This window comes from Poecilia reticulata, chromosome 10 (genome assembly GCF_904066995.2).
Source record: "Poecilia reticulata chromosome 10, P_reticulata-male-v2, whole genome shotgun sequence".
In the NCBI taxonomy this organism is placed as follows: Eukaryota; Metazoa; Chordata; class Actinopteri; order Cyprinodontiformes; family Poeciliidae; genus Poecilia; species Poecilia reticulata.
Window position 1 is genome coordinate 14,162,126 of NC_088839.1, and position 22,318 is coordinate 14,184,443.

Below are 22,318 nucleotides of genomic sequence, written 5' to 3' on the forward strand. Positions count from 1 at the left end.
CAATAAATACTGAATATGCCCTATTGGGTTGTCTTGGCCCTTGTATCGCAGCCTGTGGGAATTTCCCTGACTTGGAACGAGAATACAACTTGTTGAATGTGACAGGTAGCCAATCAGAAAGCGCGGTGACGTAAGAACAGAGGGGAATCCCAAACAGCTGACATATCGCGCAACTTAAGAGTCCGGTGGATATCGGAGATGATATGTGGAAATATTTATTGTTAAATCTAAAGGTCATTATTATGTTTATTCAGTTAAAAATGTTAACTATGAAAAAACATTCACCTCCAAATCATAGTGCAGCAAATAGAGCGGCTGCTCCAGTCTTCTTTTATCCACCGCCTTTTCTTTTTGTTACGTCTTTTATCTCTTAAAATGACTCCACAAAGTATCACTATTGCTTCTACATCGTCATCCGTGTTTGGTCATTCTAAATTCCAGTATGCTATGTTGCGGGTTTTAGTGAATTATCTTCTGGAATCGGGATGTTTGTGAGCGGAATCGGTTCGTGCTGCTCCTGCCTTGGACACACGAACCTGTTGAATTTTTATCAGCTCTGTGGTCACAGAGGTTTGGAGAATAGGCCAACAATTCTTAAATCTTTCCTCACAAGCTCTACTCATCTCCTCTCGACCACTGCCCAAACTCTGGTCGCTATGGTAACATTTATATATCCCTTCAAAATAAGATACAGATGCACCACAAAAACGAACATTTTACTTTCGTGAACATTTCAACTCACAATAATGACTAACGGGAGCTCTGAGATTGTTTCTCTGCAACGAGACGGTTCGATCTGGGAGTGATGGGAGACAATGACACCCGAGGTGTGTTGCTTGTATCCACAGCGTGTTGGGTCTCTACGTGGCAAAGCAGTTTGAAGCTTCATTGCCTCAGTAGCAGCCGCGCATGTTACGCAGAGCGGCTTGTAATGTGGGACTCACTTACCGGTCCGGGATAAATCCATTCTCCCGTCTCTTCTCTGGGCCATTTCCCCTTTGCAAAGAAACTTTCCAAAGACATCTGATCTCTTACTTATTTTGCTGCTTGTGGGCTCAATGTTGCAGCGCAAGGAACCGAGACTTCCAATGATTCACTTCCTGCTAAAGAGCCTTTTGGTGGTTGAAGAAAAATGGCTTATAGTCCAGGAAAAATACGGTAAATGAAAAAAATCTGAATGCTCTCTGGTATTGTTCAGGGGGCCAGACCAAATGTGGAGGAGGGCCGGATCCGGCCCGCGGGCCATCGTTTGGGGACCCCTGCTTTAGATGCATCTCTGTTCCAGCACACCTGATTCCACTGACTGACTGACCTCCTCCGTGTGCTATCTAGTGCTGCTGAAGCAGGGTAATCACTCATTTACATCAGGTATGCAGCAACAAGCACACGATTTAAAAATCATTTACTTTCATGTTATGCTTGATGTGCATTTCCTACATGTTTTGTGAAGCACTTTGTGATTTTATCTCTGAAAGGTGCTATACAAATAAAACTTTACTTACCAAAATATGCAGGAAAGGGGGCCTTGAGAACCAGGTTTGACCAACACAAAGTAGTTCAAGAACCAAAACAATATGAACGCCAAGCCGACCACCTCAGGAAGCGCACTATTGCGCTGGGCATTCTGGGTAAATACAACCAAAACAAATGTGCCAACAGGAGAAACGGCAAGTGGACAAGAGAGGAATATTACAACCACAAAAGCCACTCCATTTTTGTTTACATGAAGAAGGAAGCTGCGCTCATGTCTTCGGAGGTTTTCGTGTCGTTACCTTAGATTGTTCTTTGTGCAGTGCCCCCCGCAGGCGAGGAGGGGAACAGGGTTTTCAAAGGGTTTGGTTCGTTTGACGGTACAGTGTGAAGTCAAACCGCACCAGATGAAAATGTAATAAATGTTGCAATTTTGGTCCCCAATTAAACCAAGTGAAAACACCCCAATTCATGTCAGTATGACAACAGCTGTTCTGTGACGTCCTCAGAGAATATGAGTGAACAAATCATCATTAAGACCGGAGGGAAACAGATGGCAGGTCAGGGAGAAAGTTGCGGAAGAGCTTAAAGCAGATAGATTATAAAACAATAATTTTAATCTAAAGCACTTTTCAAGCCATCATCCAACAAAGACTCTCCACCTCAACCAGGGGTCTCCAACTCCAATCCTCAAAGATTACCATTCCAACTTAACGTACCAACAAACTGAATCAAAGCTTCTTCTTCTTGACATTTATTGCCGGTCGGCAAAATATTAGGTGACCATTACCGCCACCAACTGGTATTGCTCTCGTGACAAAAACTATGTTTTATTATACAACTTACACCGTTTAAAAAAATAAAAAATCAGATATAGTCTGAATCAAATGGCTGAATTAATTCACCAGTAGACATTCGGTTATGTGGAGGCCTGGTAATTAGCTTTTCATTTGATTCAGGTGTTTTGGAGGACAGAAGGTCTTCAGAGTTGGGGAACCGAGGCCAAAACAGGCCGGGCAAGGAAAACATCAATCTGAAGCTGTAACTCTGAAGGAGCTAAAGATCAATAGAAAAAACTGGAAAAAACTGTTAGTGGCTTCAGAAGGTGAGATTAAGGTAGATTTAAGAAAAGGAAAAAAGGTAACCATTTGGGTTTTATTATTTACGTGCTCTATAAAGCTTGTTACAAGAGGATGCCAGGAATGGCTTCAGATCCAGCAGCATGGTAAAATGGTACTGGTTACTTATTTTTATGTTATCTGGCACAGTACATCACCTTTAAAATCACCAACACATTAGTCAAATATGGAATGAATAATACAGCACTAAACTTTTGATTCCTTAAAGCAACCTTTGTGAATTTTTGATATCTTTGTTCATAAAACTAAACAATCTTAGTGTTGTTTGAAATCTAAATCAGACCGTTTCAAAACCACATTTAGCTCCAGACCAAAACTCCCAATTTAAGGTCTAAATGACAAAATGTAAATAAAATTGCCATCTTTAACAAATGTTTGTGGTTAAATTTGGTATTTCAAAGACAAAGATGTAAATTAAAGTTGTGAAAGATTGTTTAATTTTATAATCTTTTAGATAACAGAATCATAAGTCTAGATTGTTTTTTTTTCTTTCCCACATTCCATACTGATCCAGATTTTGAAAATATTAAAACAGACATTTCAAGATTGGAATGAACCCTTGAAGTTTCCTTATTGATTTTTTTGCACATCACCTGAAACTAGTTTTCCATTTGAATTAAATGATTAAATGGAAGAGCAGAAATGACCGAGGAGTAACTCAAACTACAACTCCAACATTCCTCCAACTGCAGACAGCTCTCCCAGGTCTATAAGCAGGACTCTCACACTCACTGTTCATTGTTTTGGTCACTTTATTAAATGTTATATTAAATACTTATGAAGATTATAGCAGTTCGTTAATGGCAAAACACATCGGTGTATCTGCTAACGCAAGAACATTCTTCGATAATGGGCGAAGTAACTTATTCTACATTTAGAAAACACAGCTTGTGCAAACATAGAAGTCAACTCTTGGTGAGAACAGTCCACCTTCCTTTTGCTAAATGGCGACACCGGTTTAAGCTCTTAGAAGAAAGAATGTGCCAAAGTAGAATACAAGTCGTCCGGGGACCCTGCCTGGTGAAACTTCAGCGTCCAGGAGAGCATTACTCACAAAGCACCGGACGAAATCAGCCGCGTATAATAAGAATTCCAGTCGTTCGCTCCTCCTGTCAAGTCCATTCTGAAAGGGATATTTCGAAATGTCAAAGACAGATTCGGAGCAAAGTTTTGGGCCCTGTGACACCTAGCTGAAGAGGCCCGAGCTTCGCAAGGCCCTGCAAACCCACCCAACTGGGGGAAATCAACACAGGTGAAACAAAACAAAAAAAAAAGTAAATGAATGAGCAGGAACACGCAGTGCTATGCTAGGCAACACGTAACAATAAGAATGATGTTCCAAAAAAGATCATCGGAGCCAGCAGGCAGTTCTGGACGACACAAGCATTCCATTAACATTTTCAGCAACAACTAATGTAAACACTTAAAAGCAGAATAGAAAATATTCACAACAAATCTCAAGTTTTTACAGAGATCCTTTTTTTTGTTTCTTTTTTTAGGAAATTATATAAGGCCTTTTTTTTTTCTCTTTTTGTTGACATTTTTAGCTTCTTCTACCTCCTGAAATAAGCAGGACTTTGCAGCACCAACAGCTGTTCTAGTTTGTTAGGTTTTTGATGAGGAATCATTAATAATCAAAGCGTATCTTGTCCTGTAGTTCTGTAACCAATGGTTGTGGTCCCACTCGGATGTTGGTAGGCATTTAAAACCGTATAAAAAAACTGAGTTTAAATAACAAGGAAACCCTTTCTGAAGGGGAAAACAATACAATGCTAAAAAGCATTGGGGGTAAAACAGGTTTGTTTTGTTAAATACATGAAAAGTGATTCTACAGATCTTGAATAACATAAAGGTGGTATATACATTTTTTTTTTTTCCTCCGGTCAACCTTCTGGACAAACCTTTAACACAGTCATGTATACATTATATTTACTGTCTCTTAGTGAACAACACAACACTATTCAATCAGAGGCCCCAGCAGACAGCAGTCTCTGCTTGGTTACATTTGAGCTCCGAGTGGTCTCACAGCGAGTTTCGTCACAGACAGCAGGGGGGGCTGCTGGGAACCAGATTGTCCACTCGTGGGGTGAAAAGAGGGCCCGAGCTGACCCTACATGCCCTGTGAGGGGCCCGGGTTCTTGCCGCCGCCTTGATTGCCACCCATGCCGTGGAGGCGCTGGTAAAGCCCGAGCAGATTCATTTGGCTCATCCCGCCTGCCATCATGCCGTTCTGCAGGGCCAGCTGGTTCAGGTAGGTGGCCTGGTTGGCCATGGCCAGCTGCTGCTCCTGCACCTTCCTGTTGGTGATCAGCTTCTGGACATACACCATCAGCTGGGGAGGGGCAGACAGAAACGTCGGTGTTTACAACAAAAATACATGAAGAGGATCGTAAGTCAGACGCACAGACATAAAATGTATACATATAGGCATCACATTTTGCTTGACACACCTACACAAAGTGGTGCTTGATTGTGAAGTAGAAATAATAAATTATATCAATATTTTATATATATATATAGTCAGCGCCACAAATAAATATTTTGCTGCCATTACATCTCCGAGTCTTCTGAAGTAAGCCTCTCTGCTTTACACGGCTAGAGAGGGAGCATCCAGGCTGTTTGTTTAGGGTTGTTATAATCCAGAACAAGGTGATCCATGGCCAAGGAGAATTCAGTTTCTACACACCACAAACCAGGAAAACACTTCCAGAAAACTGCAAAAATGCTGAAACGCTGTGTTCCTATCTGCATAGAGCCAAATTACATCAGTGTGATATGTTCGATATTATTTAATCTGAAGTACAAATTGATGGCAGAGAAAGCTATAATATTTTAACAGCTTAATAGTTTTATCTATATCTGCCACAACCAATATTTGTGATCTTGATGTGGCCTGAAATGAAAGAGTTTGACACACTGGATTTAAGGGAATCTGAGTGAAGGATGCAAAATACAACAGCAAAACATTTGTTGTAGATTTCTTTAAATCTTTGTTTAAAAAACAAACAAAAAAAAACAACAATTATAAAACAATTCAAATGTAAAAGAGCCCAACCTACAGCTTTGTTTAGATCTACAGAATTGTGTACAATAATCTGTGAGAGCTAAAAAGTGTTATTATTCCAAGGTAAAATGGATCGAGATCAATAAAGGAAAGGTAAGGAGATTCAAAACTACAACACAGTATTTTTTTTTTCAGCCGTTCTCTCACCGTTTGCTGCCTGTTGAGGACCTCTCTGTAAATGCCTTCCCTGCGCTTGAGCTCCATCTCCACGGTGGCTTGGTGCCTCAGCGAGAGCGCCTGGACCTGGCTCTCTGTGAGCGTTGGGTTGTCCTTCCACTGCACGGAGAAGGTTTATTAACGATTGGGAGCCGTGATCCGCACTGATTTAAAGCCCGGCGCGGGCAGCTTTTAAAACTCACTATTCTGGCAATGATGTCTTCCATCGACTCCCGAGCTAAGGCTTTCAAAGCGTTTGTTGCTTCAATGACTTTCTGCCGTCCCTGGTTTATGAGGTCCTGGTTGAAACGTAGAAGAGAAATGAAACATTCAATTAGAAACAGGTGAGTTTTTCACCGCAGCAGGGGGTGAAGACAACCATGGAGTCCATGTATTTTTCTTTAAATGCAGTAAATAAAAATAGTACAAAGACTCCACACAGTGACAAACCAACAGTAAATGTCTCCCATGGAGATCTGTGCTTTTATTGTTCTCAACACTTCCAGCAATTCCAAATAAAAAGAGCTTCTATAAACATGAAAATTGGTCAAAAGTTTGAAGTATTTTTGACTCGCATTAAACACCAAGCTGCCTCTTGCGGTGTGCATCTCCCCTCCCTCAGTGACTGTGTATTAATAGCCGCCCCAGACATTATGAACTGGTCAGCCGCTGCTAGACTGGTGTCACAATTAGGAGTGAGAGGGGGCGGCAGAGGGGAGGGATGAGGAATGTGGGGCGCCGTTGCTGTGGGGGAGGCATATGGGGCTCATTACTTACCTCCAGCTGCTGGTTGGACATGGTGGCCAAAGCTGCCATATTGAAGGAGAAGTAGTTAGATGTGCCCATATCTGGCTGAGCGTAGTTCGAAGCGTAGTTGGTCCTCATCGACAGGCCCTGAGTAAAACAAGGAGGAGAAACAGGCGGGGGAGGGGGTGTGGAGGAGGTAGCTATCAATTAGACTGGACTTTAGAGGCACCAAGAGAACAACTGTTTATCGAGCCCCGCGGTTGACGAGAGACGAGGCTTCTCACAAAGCAATACTAAAAATCTGATCGGATTTGAGCGGTCTGGTCTCCATGGCGTCTGTTTTAACCCTTAGCTGATCACTAATAAGGCTTTGAATTGGCATGGATTACGATAGGATCAATACCTGATTCTGGGATGAAACTCCCCTCCTGATACTTGTTTTAGATCTACTGTCTGACTTTTTTTTTTTTTATCTTCACCTTGTGTGATGCCATTTCCAACTTCTCAGTAAAGTTACAAGAAGTTTCTGAATGGCTTTGATTTGCATAGTTGACAGACAAATGGCATTGTGGGAAATCTAAATATTAATCTAAATGTGTTGAGAGCTATGAATGTGGTTTTACCTGCCAATGCAAACCCTTCACCTGTATTCAGGCTTGGAGCTGTAAAAGTGGCTCACAACCAACCTTTACAGCAACATTCAAGGTATTTAATAACCGTTTTGTTATACATTTTAATTTCCTTCAGTGTAATTTAGCTCTTAACTTTATGGGCCACTTCAGAGCTAACAAGCAGTCATTTTTTTAAACATTGTTTTCTTTTTTACAATCTACAATAAAAACCTGGACACATTTAGACGGCAATGGAAATGGTGAATTATTTCAGGGAAAATGTTACGTTTCTGTTGCCCAGTCTACAGATGGTATGGCTGCTTTGTGATCGTAGGGTCAAGTGTGAGGGATTTAGAAATGGGGTTTGGCCCACAGCTGGACAAAAGTTAGGATGATGCACACTTTTAAGCGCCAGTCTCCAAATGTCACCAGTAGCACCGAAACAAAACGTCAACAGATTTGTTGCTTTATTGAATAAGTGGCTATTAATCTTCCGACGACGACATAGCACTTTCGTGGCCAATTTTTGTGTGCACAAATATTAAAATTAAAGGTTTTCCCCAACAACCCAAGTGTTTTCCACCCTTCAAAATCGCATTTACAGTGAAAAAGACCGTATGGGCTGCTGCAGCCTCTGGTCTCCATGTCATGGGACCTCTTCTGCCTGTGTCTTCACACCAGCAAATTTAGGATGCCAATGCCAAAGATTTGTTTAAACACAATTAACTAAAACTAGAGAAATATGTTATCAATGAGACGTATCAAAACGGGGCAATAAAAACAGCAGGTTTAGTCTAGAAGTTCAGCAAACTGCTTTGTATAAAAAGACGTCTTTGCTGAAGACTGAAGCTGCATCTGTTGAGGTACGTCTCAAAAAAGCTATTTACAACAGCCTATAAAAGCAGTGAGACAAAATCACGACTTCAACCATGTAATTCTGATTAAATGTAGAGTGCTATTTGTTTTATAGCAGATCACCTTAAAGGTTACCTTAATGACTAGGATAGAGAATGCCAGGTGAGATTTAAGGACACAGCTCTGCTCCTTGCCTTAAACTAAATATAACAAAAAAGATCTGAGTTCACGTTTTTCTCGCATCTTTCAAAGCGTTTCTAAAATCCATCTGGAGAGAAAAAAAACGTTACAGCATAAAATTCTGAACATTCATTCGGTGAGAGCAACAAGTTTCCCAGTATCAAGCAGCTCCTGCTGTATTAAATGTGTGCGTTCGTGTGCGTGCGTGTGTGTGTAATGACCTGAAGTAAACAGCCTTGTCTCAGTAAAGGCCAGCAGAATGCCGATGTTTGTATGTAATTGAGTCTCAGCTGCAGATGGTTTCCCCATGCCCTGTAATCTGGCCATCCGGTATGTAGAAGGATGCGTGTGTGTGTGTGTGTGTGTGTGTGTGTGTGCGTGTGTGTGTGCGTGTGTGTGTGCGTGTGTGTGTGAAATGGGGGGGAGGGGAGGGGGAACGGGGGGCTTTGGACCTGGTCAGAGACAGGTGTGCAAATCTAAACAGTACAAACCCTCCAAACAACCACAATACACACTCTTCACTTTTAACACGCAGCCGTTCAGGATGGAGATCACTTCAGTGAAGTGAAAAAAATAATCTAGACTAAATTTTCAAATTGGGCTCAGATTATTTTAAAATCATCTTTGGTGTGTGCGTTAGAGGAACAAAGAACTCAGAGCTTCAATTTTATTTCAAGAGCAAGATCACATTCTTGGTCCCCCCCTCTTTTTGTTCACATTGTAAATCTGATCTTATACATGTGGCTTTTTCTCGCCAGCACCTTTCGAACGTTACACTGAGAAGACATTATAACAGAGGTTGAGTTTCTTTGCAGTTGTTGCTCTCGTAAATTCAAAACCAAAAACTGAATGAATCTCTGATGGAACAGCCTGCAGTGGATGTTGAGCAAACACTTCTCAGGCCTTCTAGACGTCCTAGTTCAGTTCAGGATGTCACTCTTCCAGTGACATTTGGAAGAGTTCTAGAAATGTAGTAAGAAAATATTTACCTAGCAGGGCTTTATTAGCTATACTTTTCACAGGTCATAAAAACAACATGATGCTTAATTTGGCTTTTGATTCTGCAAAGTGGTAAAGGGCTGTTGCACGTTTTTTTTTTTTTTTGGGGGGGGGGGGGGGGGGGGGGGGGGGTTCCTAGCATCTGGACCAACTCGGATCAGCTACGTTTTAATATTTATAGCACCACGACTTGGCGAACCTGGACTGAATTACCCTACACTAAAAGCAGATTCATTAAGCACAAGTTGGGATCAGAGATGGCTTTATTCCAGAAACTCTACTCAATAATTTAAATAAATTAAATAGTACAAGTAAAGTTAATCTTCTTTCACCCAATGCCTTTATCCCTATGCTAAGCTTCAACACCACCCTACAGCGTTACAGTGAACGACAGCGAAATAACCAAGTAAGAGTCCTATTTTCAAATCAGCCCTTAAAGTATATTCTCTCCTATGACAGAGGAACTACTTGTGGATAGCTGTACAATTTGATTTTAGCTGCCTAAACGTACAATAAGTAGGCCTCCACAGTAGAAACGTGATCGTTTTATCAGGGACCAATATATGGATCTTTACTGTGAGAAAGATGGTAGAAGATGAGATGTGAACATTAATGATTTGACCCCAGAATCCATGTTTTCAGTAAAACACTCTGGTTTACTGAAAAGCACAAAAGCTCAGAGGGAAACGCTGCTTTTGCACACACCGGACAGGAGAGAGAGAACAGGGTGCTGGAAAAATAACCATTAGGTTGAATTAGAATCTAGGATTAAGAGGGGAGGGAAGATTTGCCCTTGTACAACATTAACCCCTTTCTGCACTTCTCCAAATAAACCCCGCTAATTGCCCCACAGGAAAGGAGAGGCGAACAATGGAGACAGAGAGCGAGGAGTTTCTAACCTTCTGTGAACCGACATCCTCACTTTGACAAGCTTTGGCACTGCTTAGCCAACTTTAGAGATTTAAAAAGCTGAACCCAAACCAGCAGCAGCAGTTGCTGTCGTCTGCTTGCTCTAGGTGATGATAGGCCTAGCAATCCAACATTCACAAACAAAAACAGGTTCTCCGTGGCTCCAATTCACGCTGGGATGTCAGGGTTTTCAACAACAAAGGAGGAGACGACGGCTGAGGCTTTAAAACTACGCATTTGTTTGCAGAGTTCTGTCCTTTCTAGACAGTTTATCAAGTAAAAACACACAAAAAAAATTAAATGAAAAAAATCTACGCCAAGTTTTGAAGCAAGGAAAGGGATACCGTATATCATTTCTCCAGACCAGGAAAACCCAAAACAAATTTCATTCTTGACCACGCCATCTGTGAGCTGACGTTTACTCACCTTCTTCTCTGCTTCGTACTCGGCCCAGGCCGCCTTGCGGTCCTCCTCGCTGAGGGCTTCCTCCTCCTTGTGGTCCAGCAGGGAGTCGTGTTCGTGATAACACACAAGCTGGTCCTTGTTGTTCTGCAGCATCTCGGCGAGGAGGGGATCCTAGATAGGACACGGAAGCAGAATCAGACATCGGCGTGTCCAATGTCAGATAATCCAAACGAGTTCCATTACAAAGCAAAAAGAATCTGTCCAGTCAATTCCAGACACAAATTGGACTGTGGTTTTCTGGTTTCCATGCCGGCATTGTTATTGAAAACAACAGCAGAGTGAAATTAAGACGGCATGGTTTAAATTACGCTCTCTGCTGCATTCCCTTCGCTCAACTTAGCTTCACTTTAATCTGAAACTCCGTCAATGTCAGGTTGGCTCATTTACCGGAGCGTTCAAACGGGGCTTCAGCGCTCGTTCACCACCCGTCCTTGAACAGAATGCGTGTGAACTTAGTTTTAAAAAACAAAAGCCACGAATGCTATTGGCATTAGGTAAAACTGAAACATCAAGCCATGAAATTAAGCAGTGATTGCAAACCTGTGGTGAATAAATTTAAAATAAACACCAGACTAGACTGAGTGAAACCGGACCCTCCGATGCGCGGAGGGGGGGGGTGACGGGGGAGAGGTGGGCGATCGGCAGGACGACTTCACAAGAGCCATCTTTTGGGGCTCTCCGTGCGGAGCTTCTCACCCACACGCGCTGCAGCGACTCGTGGACTTGGATCTTGAACTCACTGGTGCTCCTCAGCGACGTGTGTTTATGTTTCCTGGCCATCGCTCTCAATCAGAACAAAACCGGGCCACCCTTAAACAACCAAACATTTGGAAGCGGCACGCAGCGAGCGACTCCGCTCCAGCTTTACCCTCTAATTAGGACATAAAAGCACAGAGGGGTTTGATGGCCCGATTAGGATAAAAGGCCAGGCTTGTTTTCTCAAAGAAAGGTGAAGAAAAGGTCAAATAAAATGCAGCCAGTGCCATCAGCAGTGGGAGTGACGGAACACTGAACAGGTAGCGGGGCCCCATTTTTTACCCCCCGAGAATAAGGCCAACACACGACATAATTATGAAAATATTCACACCCTCTGAACTTTCGCACATTTCATCACTTTGCAGCCAGCTTCAATTGATCTTAGTGAGAGCCTAGATGATTAAAATATAGGTGTTCACCCTGCGGCTCCATAACCACAAACTGGTTCTTTGGACATTCTGCTCTTAGTAACTTTGGCCAACAATGATAAAGAACCAGATGTAACAAATGTAGGTATTAGCAGTAAGCAATAATTGTATTTAATTTTTGCAAAGAATAACATCAAAAGTAAAAATATGTTTTTAGATCAGTTTTTTCTTGTCAGATTGGGATTTATATGCTTTCTTTCTATCCTACATTAAAAAAAAATCCATCCTTTTCTTGCAAAATTACATTCTTCATCTTCAATTTAAATCCTAGAAATATACATAAAATGGTGGTTCTTTAGAAATGACACCAAATTTCCTAGAGTGACTAAGCATCTAAAAATCATAAGCTGTCATGTGACTGTAGTGGCTCTAAACTAGTTATATTTAACTGGCCTGAAAGCAAAAATGGCTTTTTAGGTTGTAAAAGGTTGCAGACCTCTATGACATTTAGACAAGTCTGTGTCTCACAGTGGAGTGGAAAAATCTTATACATGTTTTTAAGAGGTAAATTAAAAAGAGAAACTGGAAAGTGTGGCAATACTTCATAGAACCATCTATGGCTGCGACTCCAGCTGCAAATCTTTTGGGACTCCAACTCTGCAAATCTACAGATTGAACATTTTGCATATTCTTTGAAAAACAAGTGAATAAAACTCAAAGTCAGTCAAATTGGATGGAAAACGTCAGGACATCAATTTACAAGTTCCGCCACAGATTTGGGTTCGCACTTTGGTCTCATCTGGCCAGACTACCTGTTTCCACATGCATGCATGTCCATCTCCAACAAGGCTTGTAGCAAACCCCAGACAGAACATATTCTGGCTTTCTTCAACAATGGCTGTCATCTTCACTCTTCCATAGAGTCCGGATTGATGTACAGAACTATTGGGTGATCTCTGAGAGGTTCAACCAAAGTTAACACCTTGATTAATGGCCTGTCAAGTTCAAGTGGCTCTCATTACTTCCTAGGTTTGCAGTTTGAGCCATACTCTTAACTTTCAGATGACGCCTGAACATTTCTCTATGAGATGTGCAAAGCTTGGCATGTTTTATAACCTAACACAAACCCACAAACCTGGTATTTGGCGTCCAGTCTTCTTTAAGTGCAGTATTTTGACCAAGGGGACATTGAAATCTACACTGAAACCAGACAGGAAAAACAACTACTTTTTATCGCTAAAACAAAAAGAACGTTTTCCTCCAAAGTCATGAAAGAGAAGAGTTTCTGACTGTTAATGGGTCAGAGGAGCTGCAGGTCAAATGACAGTACAGACGCTCCTGCTGGTAAACAGTGCATTCTGGGATACTCGAGTAATCCCCACCGGCGATGGCTCTGGGGTGGTCCGGTCCATCTTCTCTCCTGGAGCGCTCTGTGTGTGTGTGTGTGTGTGTGTGTGTCCTGAGGCAGAACTAATGATGTAGGTAACTTGACCTGCACCATTGTCATCTTCATGAACATGCAAAGGGAAGCCTATCAATTTGCTGTGTGTGTGGGGGGGGGGGACACAGACAGTGGGTGGGCAGATGCATAGAGAGGAGACGCCAAGATCTCACACTCAAATCAACTTTCACCTGCTTTTACACGACGTCGCTTTAAAAACCACATTTGTCATCAGAAGATATCCTGGTTCATATAAAGTGACGCGGCCCATGGATTCAGTTTATTTATTTAGTAAGTTCTGTCAAATTTATACCAGTTTTTGAGTTTAAAGCAATAAACAAACCAGGTTGTTAGGCAGCAGACCATGCAGCTTTGCTTGTTTAAGCTAATTTTTGTCCATATGACTTGCTAAACACTACAGAAGTTGTTTCGCTGCTGGAAACTCCCCACACTCCCCAAAAACAGGATTTTTGAACATAAAAATGATTTCCCAAGGTATTTCTCTTGGGGGAATCCTGCAAGCCCCCCTATAAAAGATATAAACTGGCGATCTAAAAACAACAGCTCTCACATCACAAAGACAAAAACTTGCAAATAAACATAAGTGGACCTCATGTAGACTTTACAGCTTGGCACAGGCATCTGACGAGAACGTTAACAGAACGTACGTCCCCCTCTTTACTGGAAAATACATGACGCAGGTAAAAAAATAAAAACTGGCATTTTTTTCTCCATTATTGAGCATTTGGTCTAAAACATGTTGACCCCATTAATACAAAATAACAAATGAAGAAATCAGGCGTTTTGCGATTTATACCTCCCATTACAACAACAATAAAGTTCAGCTTAAAATTGAGAAATTTTTACAGAGGTGCTTTTAAATGAACAATCCAAAATGAAGAGGGCAGTAATGGAGGCAAACCTGACATAAAACTAACATTGGAGTGAAAGACTTCAGCTGTTTCCTTTGAGTCGCTTTGTAGTTTGTATTCAACAGGTTGTCTGCACTTTTTTATTTCTTAAACATTTTCACTCTTGAAAGTGACTTTAGTTTAATAATAATTGTGTTTAGACCATAATAAATATCTTCAAATTTGTTTTATACATCAAGGGATGAAGACCAGACAGGTTTAATGAAAATGTCCATCATCTGTAGCGACCAGTCAAACGCCGTTCAACAGCAGAAAACCGGTAATATGTGCACCGTCTATATGGCTGCTGCTAACATTTTCTCAGTGAAAATCCTCTGATCATTTAGGTCTGTTTGTAGCTTCAGGACAACCCTCAACTCAAAGCCACAATGTTTTCACACCCTCCAGGCCCAAGTCCACCGGTTTATCCACCTGTCAGTCAGTTAACAAAGACACAAAATCATGCATTTCACAATCCCCTAAAAACGACAACATGCATACCACTTTTTCATGAAAACAAGCCTCGGCTAGCAGCATTATGGGGGTCTGCTTCTCTAAAAGCTCATCACAACAGGCAGCCAGATGGAGTAGCTGGTAGGTCAGGAGGGATTCAGAGAGGATTTTAACGAGTCTGGGTGGTAATTTTTTTCAAAAACATGTTTTTTAGACACCACTGGAGGTTAACTAAATGTTATCGTCTGATAATTGATGCTTATAACTTAACGGATAGTTGTTAAACAGAAAGGTTCACATGCAGGTGTTTTTCTTGTTTGTGGAAAAAAAAAGTTTTGCCACAAAAGGATGAAGACAAAGGTGGACATGAACATTCATTTAGCACAAATCAATTTTAATCTACACAAATTAAAGACGCACAGAGAAAAGAGCTCATGTTTAGTTTTGTGCACTGATTACCAGACAAATCAATCGTGGTTAAAAGTGAGCCAAAAGTAAGAAAATGTGATCTTTTGCTATTCTGGAATTACCCCATCTTCGTTTTAAAATACTACAACTCAATATAACTTTCCCTTTGCTCCTCGGACAAACAACAAATGACCACTTGCAGAAAGAAGGCTAGATAATATTTCAAATGGTGTTCTCAACTTTCCATCAGGTTTCATCAGGTTTCATTTGGGTTCAAACACCCAAATTTCTGGCTATTTACTAAAGAAAGACCAAAGAATTACAATTTTCACATGCAGTGCTAAAAGAAATCTGCAAAAAAAATCTCATTATGGGTAATACAGAGGGATTTTGCTGCTTTTTATATCAAAAGTGCACACCTGTACAATAGGAAAAGACTGCACAAATGCAAAAAAATAAATAAAAGAAACGGTTGTTCTCTGAGAAAACCATGAGGAATCGCTGCAGATTTGATTTAAGCCACACCAGTGACTCCACAGATTCCCCAAGAGACCAGAAAACTGAAAATGAGCCAACACCACCTCTTGGTTTTTCTCACCCACAACAGCTCTGGTTTTGGCTCTTGCCATCATTAGTCCTTTATTTCCACCGGCAACCCAGCAAGATCAGACATGTCTTTTCAGAGGTGACAAAATGCAGTTAAGAAGAAGAAATGGGCGAGTAGATCTAAAAATAATTTCTAATGCCATCATAAAAAACTCCCAAGAACCACTGATCAATGGGATATTGCTGAAAAAGATTTTTCCAACAAATGATGGCTTCCTACATATAATGAGCCAAGCACGGTGCGGTTTATTGCTCCGGTCTGCGCCGCTGCTCGACTTCAGCTTGCCCACAGCATTTAAGTGTTCCTGTCGCAGCCTAATGACCGCTGCAGCCATTACCTGCTGAGAGCAGGACATGGGCATGCTCCGAGCCTCCTGACGGTATGCGACGCAGCAACATCTGCAGAGGCTGGGAGATCTGGATTAAAATTCTCAGAAGGCCGCCTCCTGTACCTTCTCGCTGTGCGTGTGGCGGCACGTCAGATGAGAAAAGACGAGTACGGCGAACACGAAGAGGTGGAATATAATCTCAGAGAGGGTGGGCAGGGATCGTCAAACTCATGTCTGGGCTACGATGTGCCTTCTTTGTCATTAAGGGGAAGTGCGCTTGCTTCCTTTGTCTCCAATTAGATTTTTCGGAGGAGCACACAGACATGTTTAAGAGGGGGTTTAAAATAATGACCCTTCATCATGCAGGGAAGGCCAGAGGCAGATAGTGTTCAAAGTGAGTGCCGTAAAGTGCAAAGTCATAACAACAGATGCTCTTGGAAGATGGCGGGGAAACGATGCCGTGGGGCACTGGCGGAGGGAGAGGCAACATGAGTAAAGAGGAGGCAGCGTGCAGAAGTGGGATAACAGGTGCTAAAATAACCGCTCAGAAAACGAACAGCGAGCGAGAGGAAATATTGACCTTTAATGAGGTTTTCTGATTCAAAATGGAACCAAAAAAAAAAAAATCTGGCAAAAAGAGAGAGAGAGAAACATTCTGTTTGTGAGCAAAGTTTGCAGTCTGTGTGGTGGGATTGTTAATGAAATCTGTATTTTCTGTGGAATGGGCAAAACTGTTGTGGCTCAAACAGTTTCTCCTTCTGAACTTTGTTGGCTCAAAGTGAAGAAGAGCGTCTGACTCATCTTCACGTCATCCCAAACAGCAAATTCCTTCCACTGTACTGTAGTCCCACTGCCACACTACAGTTACCCCACTGGCAACAACAGGTCAGCTTGTTAATGGACTCACCAGCCTGTGTCTTCAATATAACTGCACATAAATATCAACTGGCTCATTAAAGACTGCAGGCTTCCAGCATGCAGCAGTTTAATGAACTCTTAGCAGCAACTGTGTGAACACACCTACATCCCACAATTATAGACATCATGTTTAAATGCAGTCAAATTGGTGACACTTTTATGGATTACATTCCAGGATCTTGCTGTTTCAGCAGTGATGGCCGAGAGTCGAGAGAGCGAAGACTTGCCTGTGAATCAAGAGCTTCACTTTTTTGGCTCAACTCGTTCTATACCATAACGGACCAGAGAACCAACCCAAATACTGCAGATGAAGCCACAATCCGACCATGCATGATGAGGCAAGTAACATTTGTATTTTTTTTGTTAAAAGCATTTCAGTATGTTCTACAGGATTTACTTGTACTGTTCATGTTAACTTGAATGACCAACATGAAAATCTTCTTTTGTCACTTTGACAGCTCATCAGTCAGTACATGAGTTTATTTGTATGAAAAAAAGCCATTTCAAGAAGTTACTTGAAAATTAATGAAAAACTTAAATATAAATTATGTTAAAATCAATGTTTGGAAGGTTATCTGCAGAATTTTTTTTTTTTATAAAGCCATGTTATGTGAAATACAAAAAAAATGTTTTGCAACGCCGGCTTTTGAAAAAGTAAAATCAGTGATTTTACACCCCAACAATTGCATAAAAACACTGCAACATCCTGGAGACAAAACAATGTACTCCTACCTCTCTTCTTGAAGAAAAGGCCGACTCTCTGTAGAAAGTAATTTGCCTTTTTCATCAGCAAGTTTAACGAACAACAATTTCACAAATTGGTTCCTCTGAACTCCATGTTTCAGCAGCTGTTGAAAACTGAATCGAACAGTTCAGGAAACCGTCACGGATAAATGTATAACCGAGAAGCAATGTGTAAACTGTTATGAGTGTGTTGACACCGTGATGGAGAAGCCTTGATGTGGAACCTTAAAACAACTTTTAGTCCAAATATGAAACTGGCCTATTTAAAGGAATGAAACAAATGACCCTGGCTTCCCCTGGCAACAACTATGACAGGTTCAAATATGGTCATCTGGACTGTTGAAGACAGTAGAAAACAGGTCGGGTTACTCAACAGATCTAGTAAAAGGCCACAGCAAAAATCTTTTGACCATCTTAATGGAAAATAAATTTCCTGCAAAGACCCGACTGTTTTACAATCCATTTAAAACGCCAGCAAGCTGGACATAGTGTTTCTTTTATCCGTTCTGTTTACAGATTTCAGAGGTAAAAACCACTTCAAAAACAGACCTGAATAAACCAGACTGCGAAAGGTAATGCGTGGAAATAGATGGAACCCACTCAAGGATCAACGGAAGGTAAAGACCTCAAGGAATGAATAAAAAGCTAAAAAAAACATTAAAAAAATAGAGCGAGAGGACTGCAAGTTTATAGCAGGGAAGCAGCCGTATTGCATTGAGACGACTATTTAGTAAATAACAGTAAACACACAGATCTATGCAGCTGTGCTGGCCTGGATGACCCATGTTGGATTTGTGTGTTCCTATTAAACCGCAGGAGACCTAAGTAGTGACACAGCACCTGCGCTACAATGAGAAGAGGCGAGTGCAGGGGTGTGAAAGGAAAAAAAAAAAAAAGGAGCAGAAATTTCCAGAAAGGTTGATTACAATATAAGCTGGCAGAGTTTAAATAATAGTTTAGTTTATAACTTAAATGCTCAACTTCAAAAGAGAAACCTTACTATTAGCTGCGGGTCTAAAAAAAAAAACAAAAAAAAAAACTTCCTTCTAGTGGGAAAACAAAAACAAAGCAAAAAAAAATTTTTTCTTGGACAAGCTGGAAAGAAATCAAGTTTGACGTTATAAAAGCTGATCTAATTAAAAATTAGATGTTTGTAAAGTTAAAGCATGCCAACCTTTGGAAGCATCGGAGTTGCTCTCTTGCTCTTCTTCTCTGAAGGATCGTCCAGCATGTCTGGGTCGAAGGTGTAGAGCTCAGCCAGCTCGTTCATGGTGAAGTGTCTCTCGATCTGCTGCTGATCCACTACTCTGTACGACAGAGACTGCTTGGTCACTTGCCGTTCATAAATCTTCTCCTCCATTGTGCCCTGAAAGAGGGGAATAAGAGCAGGGAGAACAACTATATCAGACAGTTGTGAAAATATCTATTTTGGCAAAACTGATTGAAAATTTACTGGACAACTAAAGAAAACAATGCTAATGTCAGAAATTGAGTTTTTTTTTCTACCTATTAATTTCAATTCATTTCTTTATACATCATTAGACAGTCAGACTTTCTTGTACTTTTTTAGAGTGAACAAATACAAATGTATTTTCCTGCAGCTGATTTTCTACTGTGTGCAAACTTTGCTGGAGGTAAATGGCATTTTGTGGTAAGAATGTGCAATAAGCAATAAGCATATCATCAACGACTTCCTGGACTGTCATGAGTGTTTGCTAATTAAGTAAAATGCATTCAGGATCTCAATGACCAATATATTTGATAGTGTACACTTTTTTAAGACGAGTTTGAGACGGTAATGTCAGGAACTACAAATAATTAGTTCCTGATACCAAAGCAGTCTAAACAATAAAACATTTTTTATGAAGATCAGAGGTAAAACTTTATTTTTGCATTTGTCACAATCTGCTGTTATCGCAGGATTTACCAATATTATTATGTTTCACATGTTTTCTTTGCATTGTGCAGTCCTTTGTAATGCATAAAAAATATTTTGCTAACGAAATGGAAACAGTCTGAGAAAAACTGCTGGAAACAAAGCTTCCTCTTTCTTGGTCTGTGCCGTCCGTAGTCGCCCCTGATTCATCCTTTGGGTTAAGGACTCTTTTTATGGCTAAATGACTCGTTAACCAGAAACAAGTGGCTAAAACATTTAGAAGACCTTTCAGTTAAGAGCACTTACGGACAAATTTTATTTCACCCTTGCAATTTCTTCCCCTTAACACCGCACTGCTAACAAGGACATAGAGCAGGATTCCAGTCCTGGGGCCCCCCTGCACAGCGTATTTTAGAAGCGTCTCTGTTTCAGAACACCTGATTCAAATGATGACCTCCTCCGCATGCCACCAAGAGGTGCAGAAGCCTGTTAATCACCCACTTATTCAAGTCAGGTGTGCGGCAGAAGGGAACCGCCTAAAACATGCAGGGCAGTGGTCCATGAGGATCAGAATTGAGAAACACTGACAGAAAAAAAAGGGACATCAACAGGTGGTCAGATTTTCTTGGGATTATTGGCAACTTGAAAGAGTGTCGGAAACAGGGATGGGCATTTATCCTAATGTCTGTCATTTATCTTGATCAATTTTTTGTGAGAGTTTTGAATTATCATCCAATCGATTGTTTTTAAAACCCCTTAAAACTGTCCTCATCTCCACTGTTTATCAATGAAGGCATCAATGAATACCATGAATGTTTCTCCAAAGCAGCATGTATGTTGGTGGGCTTATACATACCGTGACACACATTCACAGTCATACATCGAGCTAAAAAAAGATGCAATAAATAGCTCTTATTGTCACTTTTAATGGCATCACAATATTACTGTCCAATATTGTGATAAAACAAAGTCCATTTCACACACCTAGTCGGAACAGTCGGGGAAAAAAAAGCTCACCTGAGCAAGGAACCTGTAGACGTAAACCGGTTTGACCTGGCCAAAGCGATACACCCTGAAGATACTCTGGATGTCGTACGAGGGATTCCAGGAGGCGTCAAAGATGATGACCCTGTTGGCGGCCACCAGGTTGATGCCGAGAGAACCGGCTCGGGTGGATATAAGAAACAAACGCCCCCTGAGTGAGACAGAGAATATTACAGCAACATGATATTTTGTGTTTTGGTGTTTATTGGAGATCGATGAAGCACCGCACCTCGTGTTACTGGTGTCATTAAAGTCCTCGGCCCACCTCTTCCTGGTGGGGGCGTTGGTGGAGCCGTCGAGGCGGTAATAGTCGATGTTCCTGAACCATTTTCCTTCACCTTAACAGCCAAACGTATCATTAGAAATTAAGCTTTTCTTTTGCAAGCAAGCACAATTTAAATCTGACATCAACTTTGGCTTTTCCTCGTGCAAATAAATAAAAATCTTATGGATTATAAGAGTGCAGAGAGATGGCTACGTTGGTTAAATGCAATGTTTTGTCTTGAAGATGGCCTACTCCGCCCACCAGCCTTAATAACCAACGTTTCGGCATGTTTTCAATTACGGCACTCTGATCTTTTCATTACAAAATTACAAACCCTTGAGCAAACATTTTTTCGCGGAATAAAAAAAAAACAAAACAAAAAAAAAAAGCCCGAGCTCTAATCATTTTCAAAATGAAAGCAAAAACAGCTGCTGAAGTTTAATTAGAAACATGACCTTAAAACAACAGCAGCAACGTGCATGTGTGTGTATCTGACTGGGTTTAAGGGCAACAGGCAAACCACAACCAGCAAGATACATGCTGGAGAGGTTCAGCATCCTCTGACGTTTGCTTTATTTTTCTAAGTCTAATGCACTATTCTAAACCAAAGTCAGTAGCAATTTACTATCAGAAATATGTCATTTCAGCAGCTTTTAAATAGAACAAACTCAACAGAAATGCAAGTGAAAGGTAACCTTTGTATGGAGAAAGTTTTTCATCCTCCTCTGTTCTGCAGGAAAGTTCTAGAAAATCTTCTATCAGGTCCAGAGAGATGAGCGACTGACTGAACACCAACCTGACGACAAAAGCGGCCTCAATGTTAATTTAAAGCACTGGGATTCAACGAAGCCACGCTTTTTATGCTCCACATAGCACAAGCATTCTTACACTTTATCTTCCGTTTCCTCAGCCATGCGCAGGATCTCAAAGAGCAGCGTCATCTTTCCTGAGTGCTCCAGGATTTCAGCGTCAGCTTCTGTCACAAATTCCTTGTACCAGTCGGCAGAGCAGGGACTCCCTGGCGTGGAGTTGGCTGCCCGGGCTGCTTGAGGTAGAAACACAGATCAAGGCTCGGTTACATCACTACACATCAGTCGTCTTAAAAGAATTCGGACATCAAGTACTTCTTACTGAAGTTTATGTCTTTACTGGAGATGCAGGACATTCCCTGCAGATAAAATAATCCTGTACTCAACAACTGACAGCAGAACTGTCTGGCAAGGAAGAGCATTCCTAAAGAACGACTCCGACCTGTATTTGTGAAATATTTTCTGTCTTTTTTGAAGTGCGAGCGTAGCATTTTGCAGCAATTAATCCCTCAATTCAACCACGCATTTTCTTGAAAACGAAATGTTTGCTTCCTTTCTGGGGAGTGCCACCTGTGCCGCATGTGGAAAGTGTTATAAATGGGAATGTGGATGACTGGCCAAAATGACAAAAACCAGGTGTAGCTTAAGTATTTTAGATGGTAAACAAGACATTATCAAAAGCAGTCCAGAATCCTTCAAACAAAAACATAAAAAACACTCGATGAATTAGCCCTGTTATTTTAGTGCCGAATCACAAACTGCAAATCAGACATTAACATCTGGGTTACTAGACAG

The 22,318-nt window shown here is 41.2% G+C and overlaps 1 protein-coding gene across 2 annotated transcripts in view; it reads right to left on the minus strand.

Moving 5' to 3' along the window:
• Nucleotides 1-3,343: 3,343 nt before the first annotated feature.
• atrx (ATRX chromatin remodeler) overlaps nt 3,344-22,318 on the minus strand; it is a 34,357-nt gene continuing 15,382 nt past the window's right edge. Inside the window, exons 25-34 of one of the 2 annotated variants that reach the window (XM_008420065.3) lie at nt 21,603-21,756; nt 21,410-21,510; nt 20,679-20,787; nt 20,423-20,600; nt 18,704-18,895; nt 10,557-10,706; nt 6,607-6,723; nt 6,033-6,128; nt 5,821-5,949; nt 3,344-4,941 (exon numbers count right to left, since the gene is read on the minus strand). In XM_008420065.3, the coding sequence (XP_008418287.2) occupies nt 4,720-4,941; nt 5,821-5,949; nt 6,033-6,128; nt 6,607-6,723; nt 10,557-10,706; nt 18,704-18,895; nt 20,423-20,600; nt 20,679-20,787; nt 21,410-21,510; nt 21,603-21,756 (1,448 nt within the window). In that variant the 3' untranslated portion in view covers nt 3,344-4,719. Of the gene's footprint in view, nt 4,942-5,820; nt 5,950-6,032; nt 6,129-6,606; nt 6,724-10,556; nt 10,707-18,703; nt 18,896-20,422; nt 20,601-20,678; nt 20,788-21,409; nt 21,511-21,602; nt 21,760-22,318 lie in introns of both variants that reach the window. The other variant, XM_008420063.3, reaches the window with a different exon arrangement.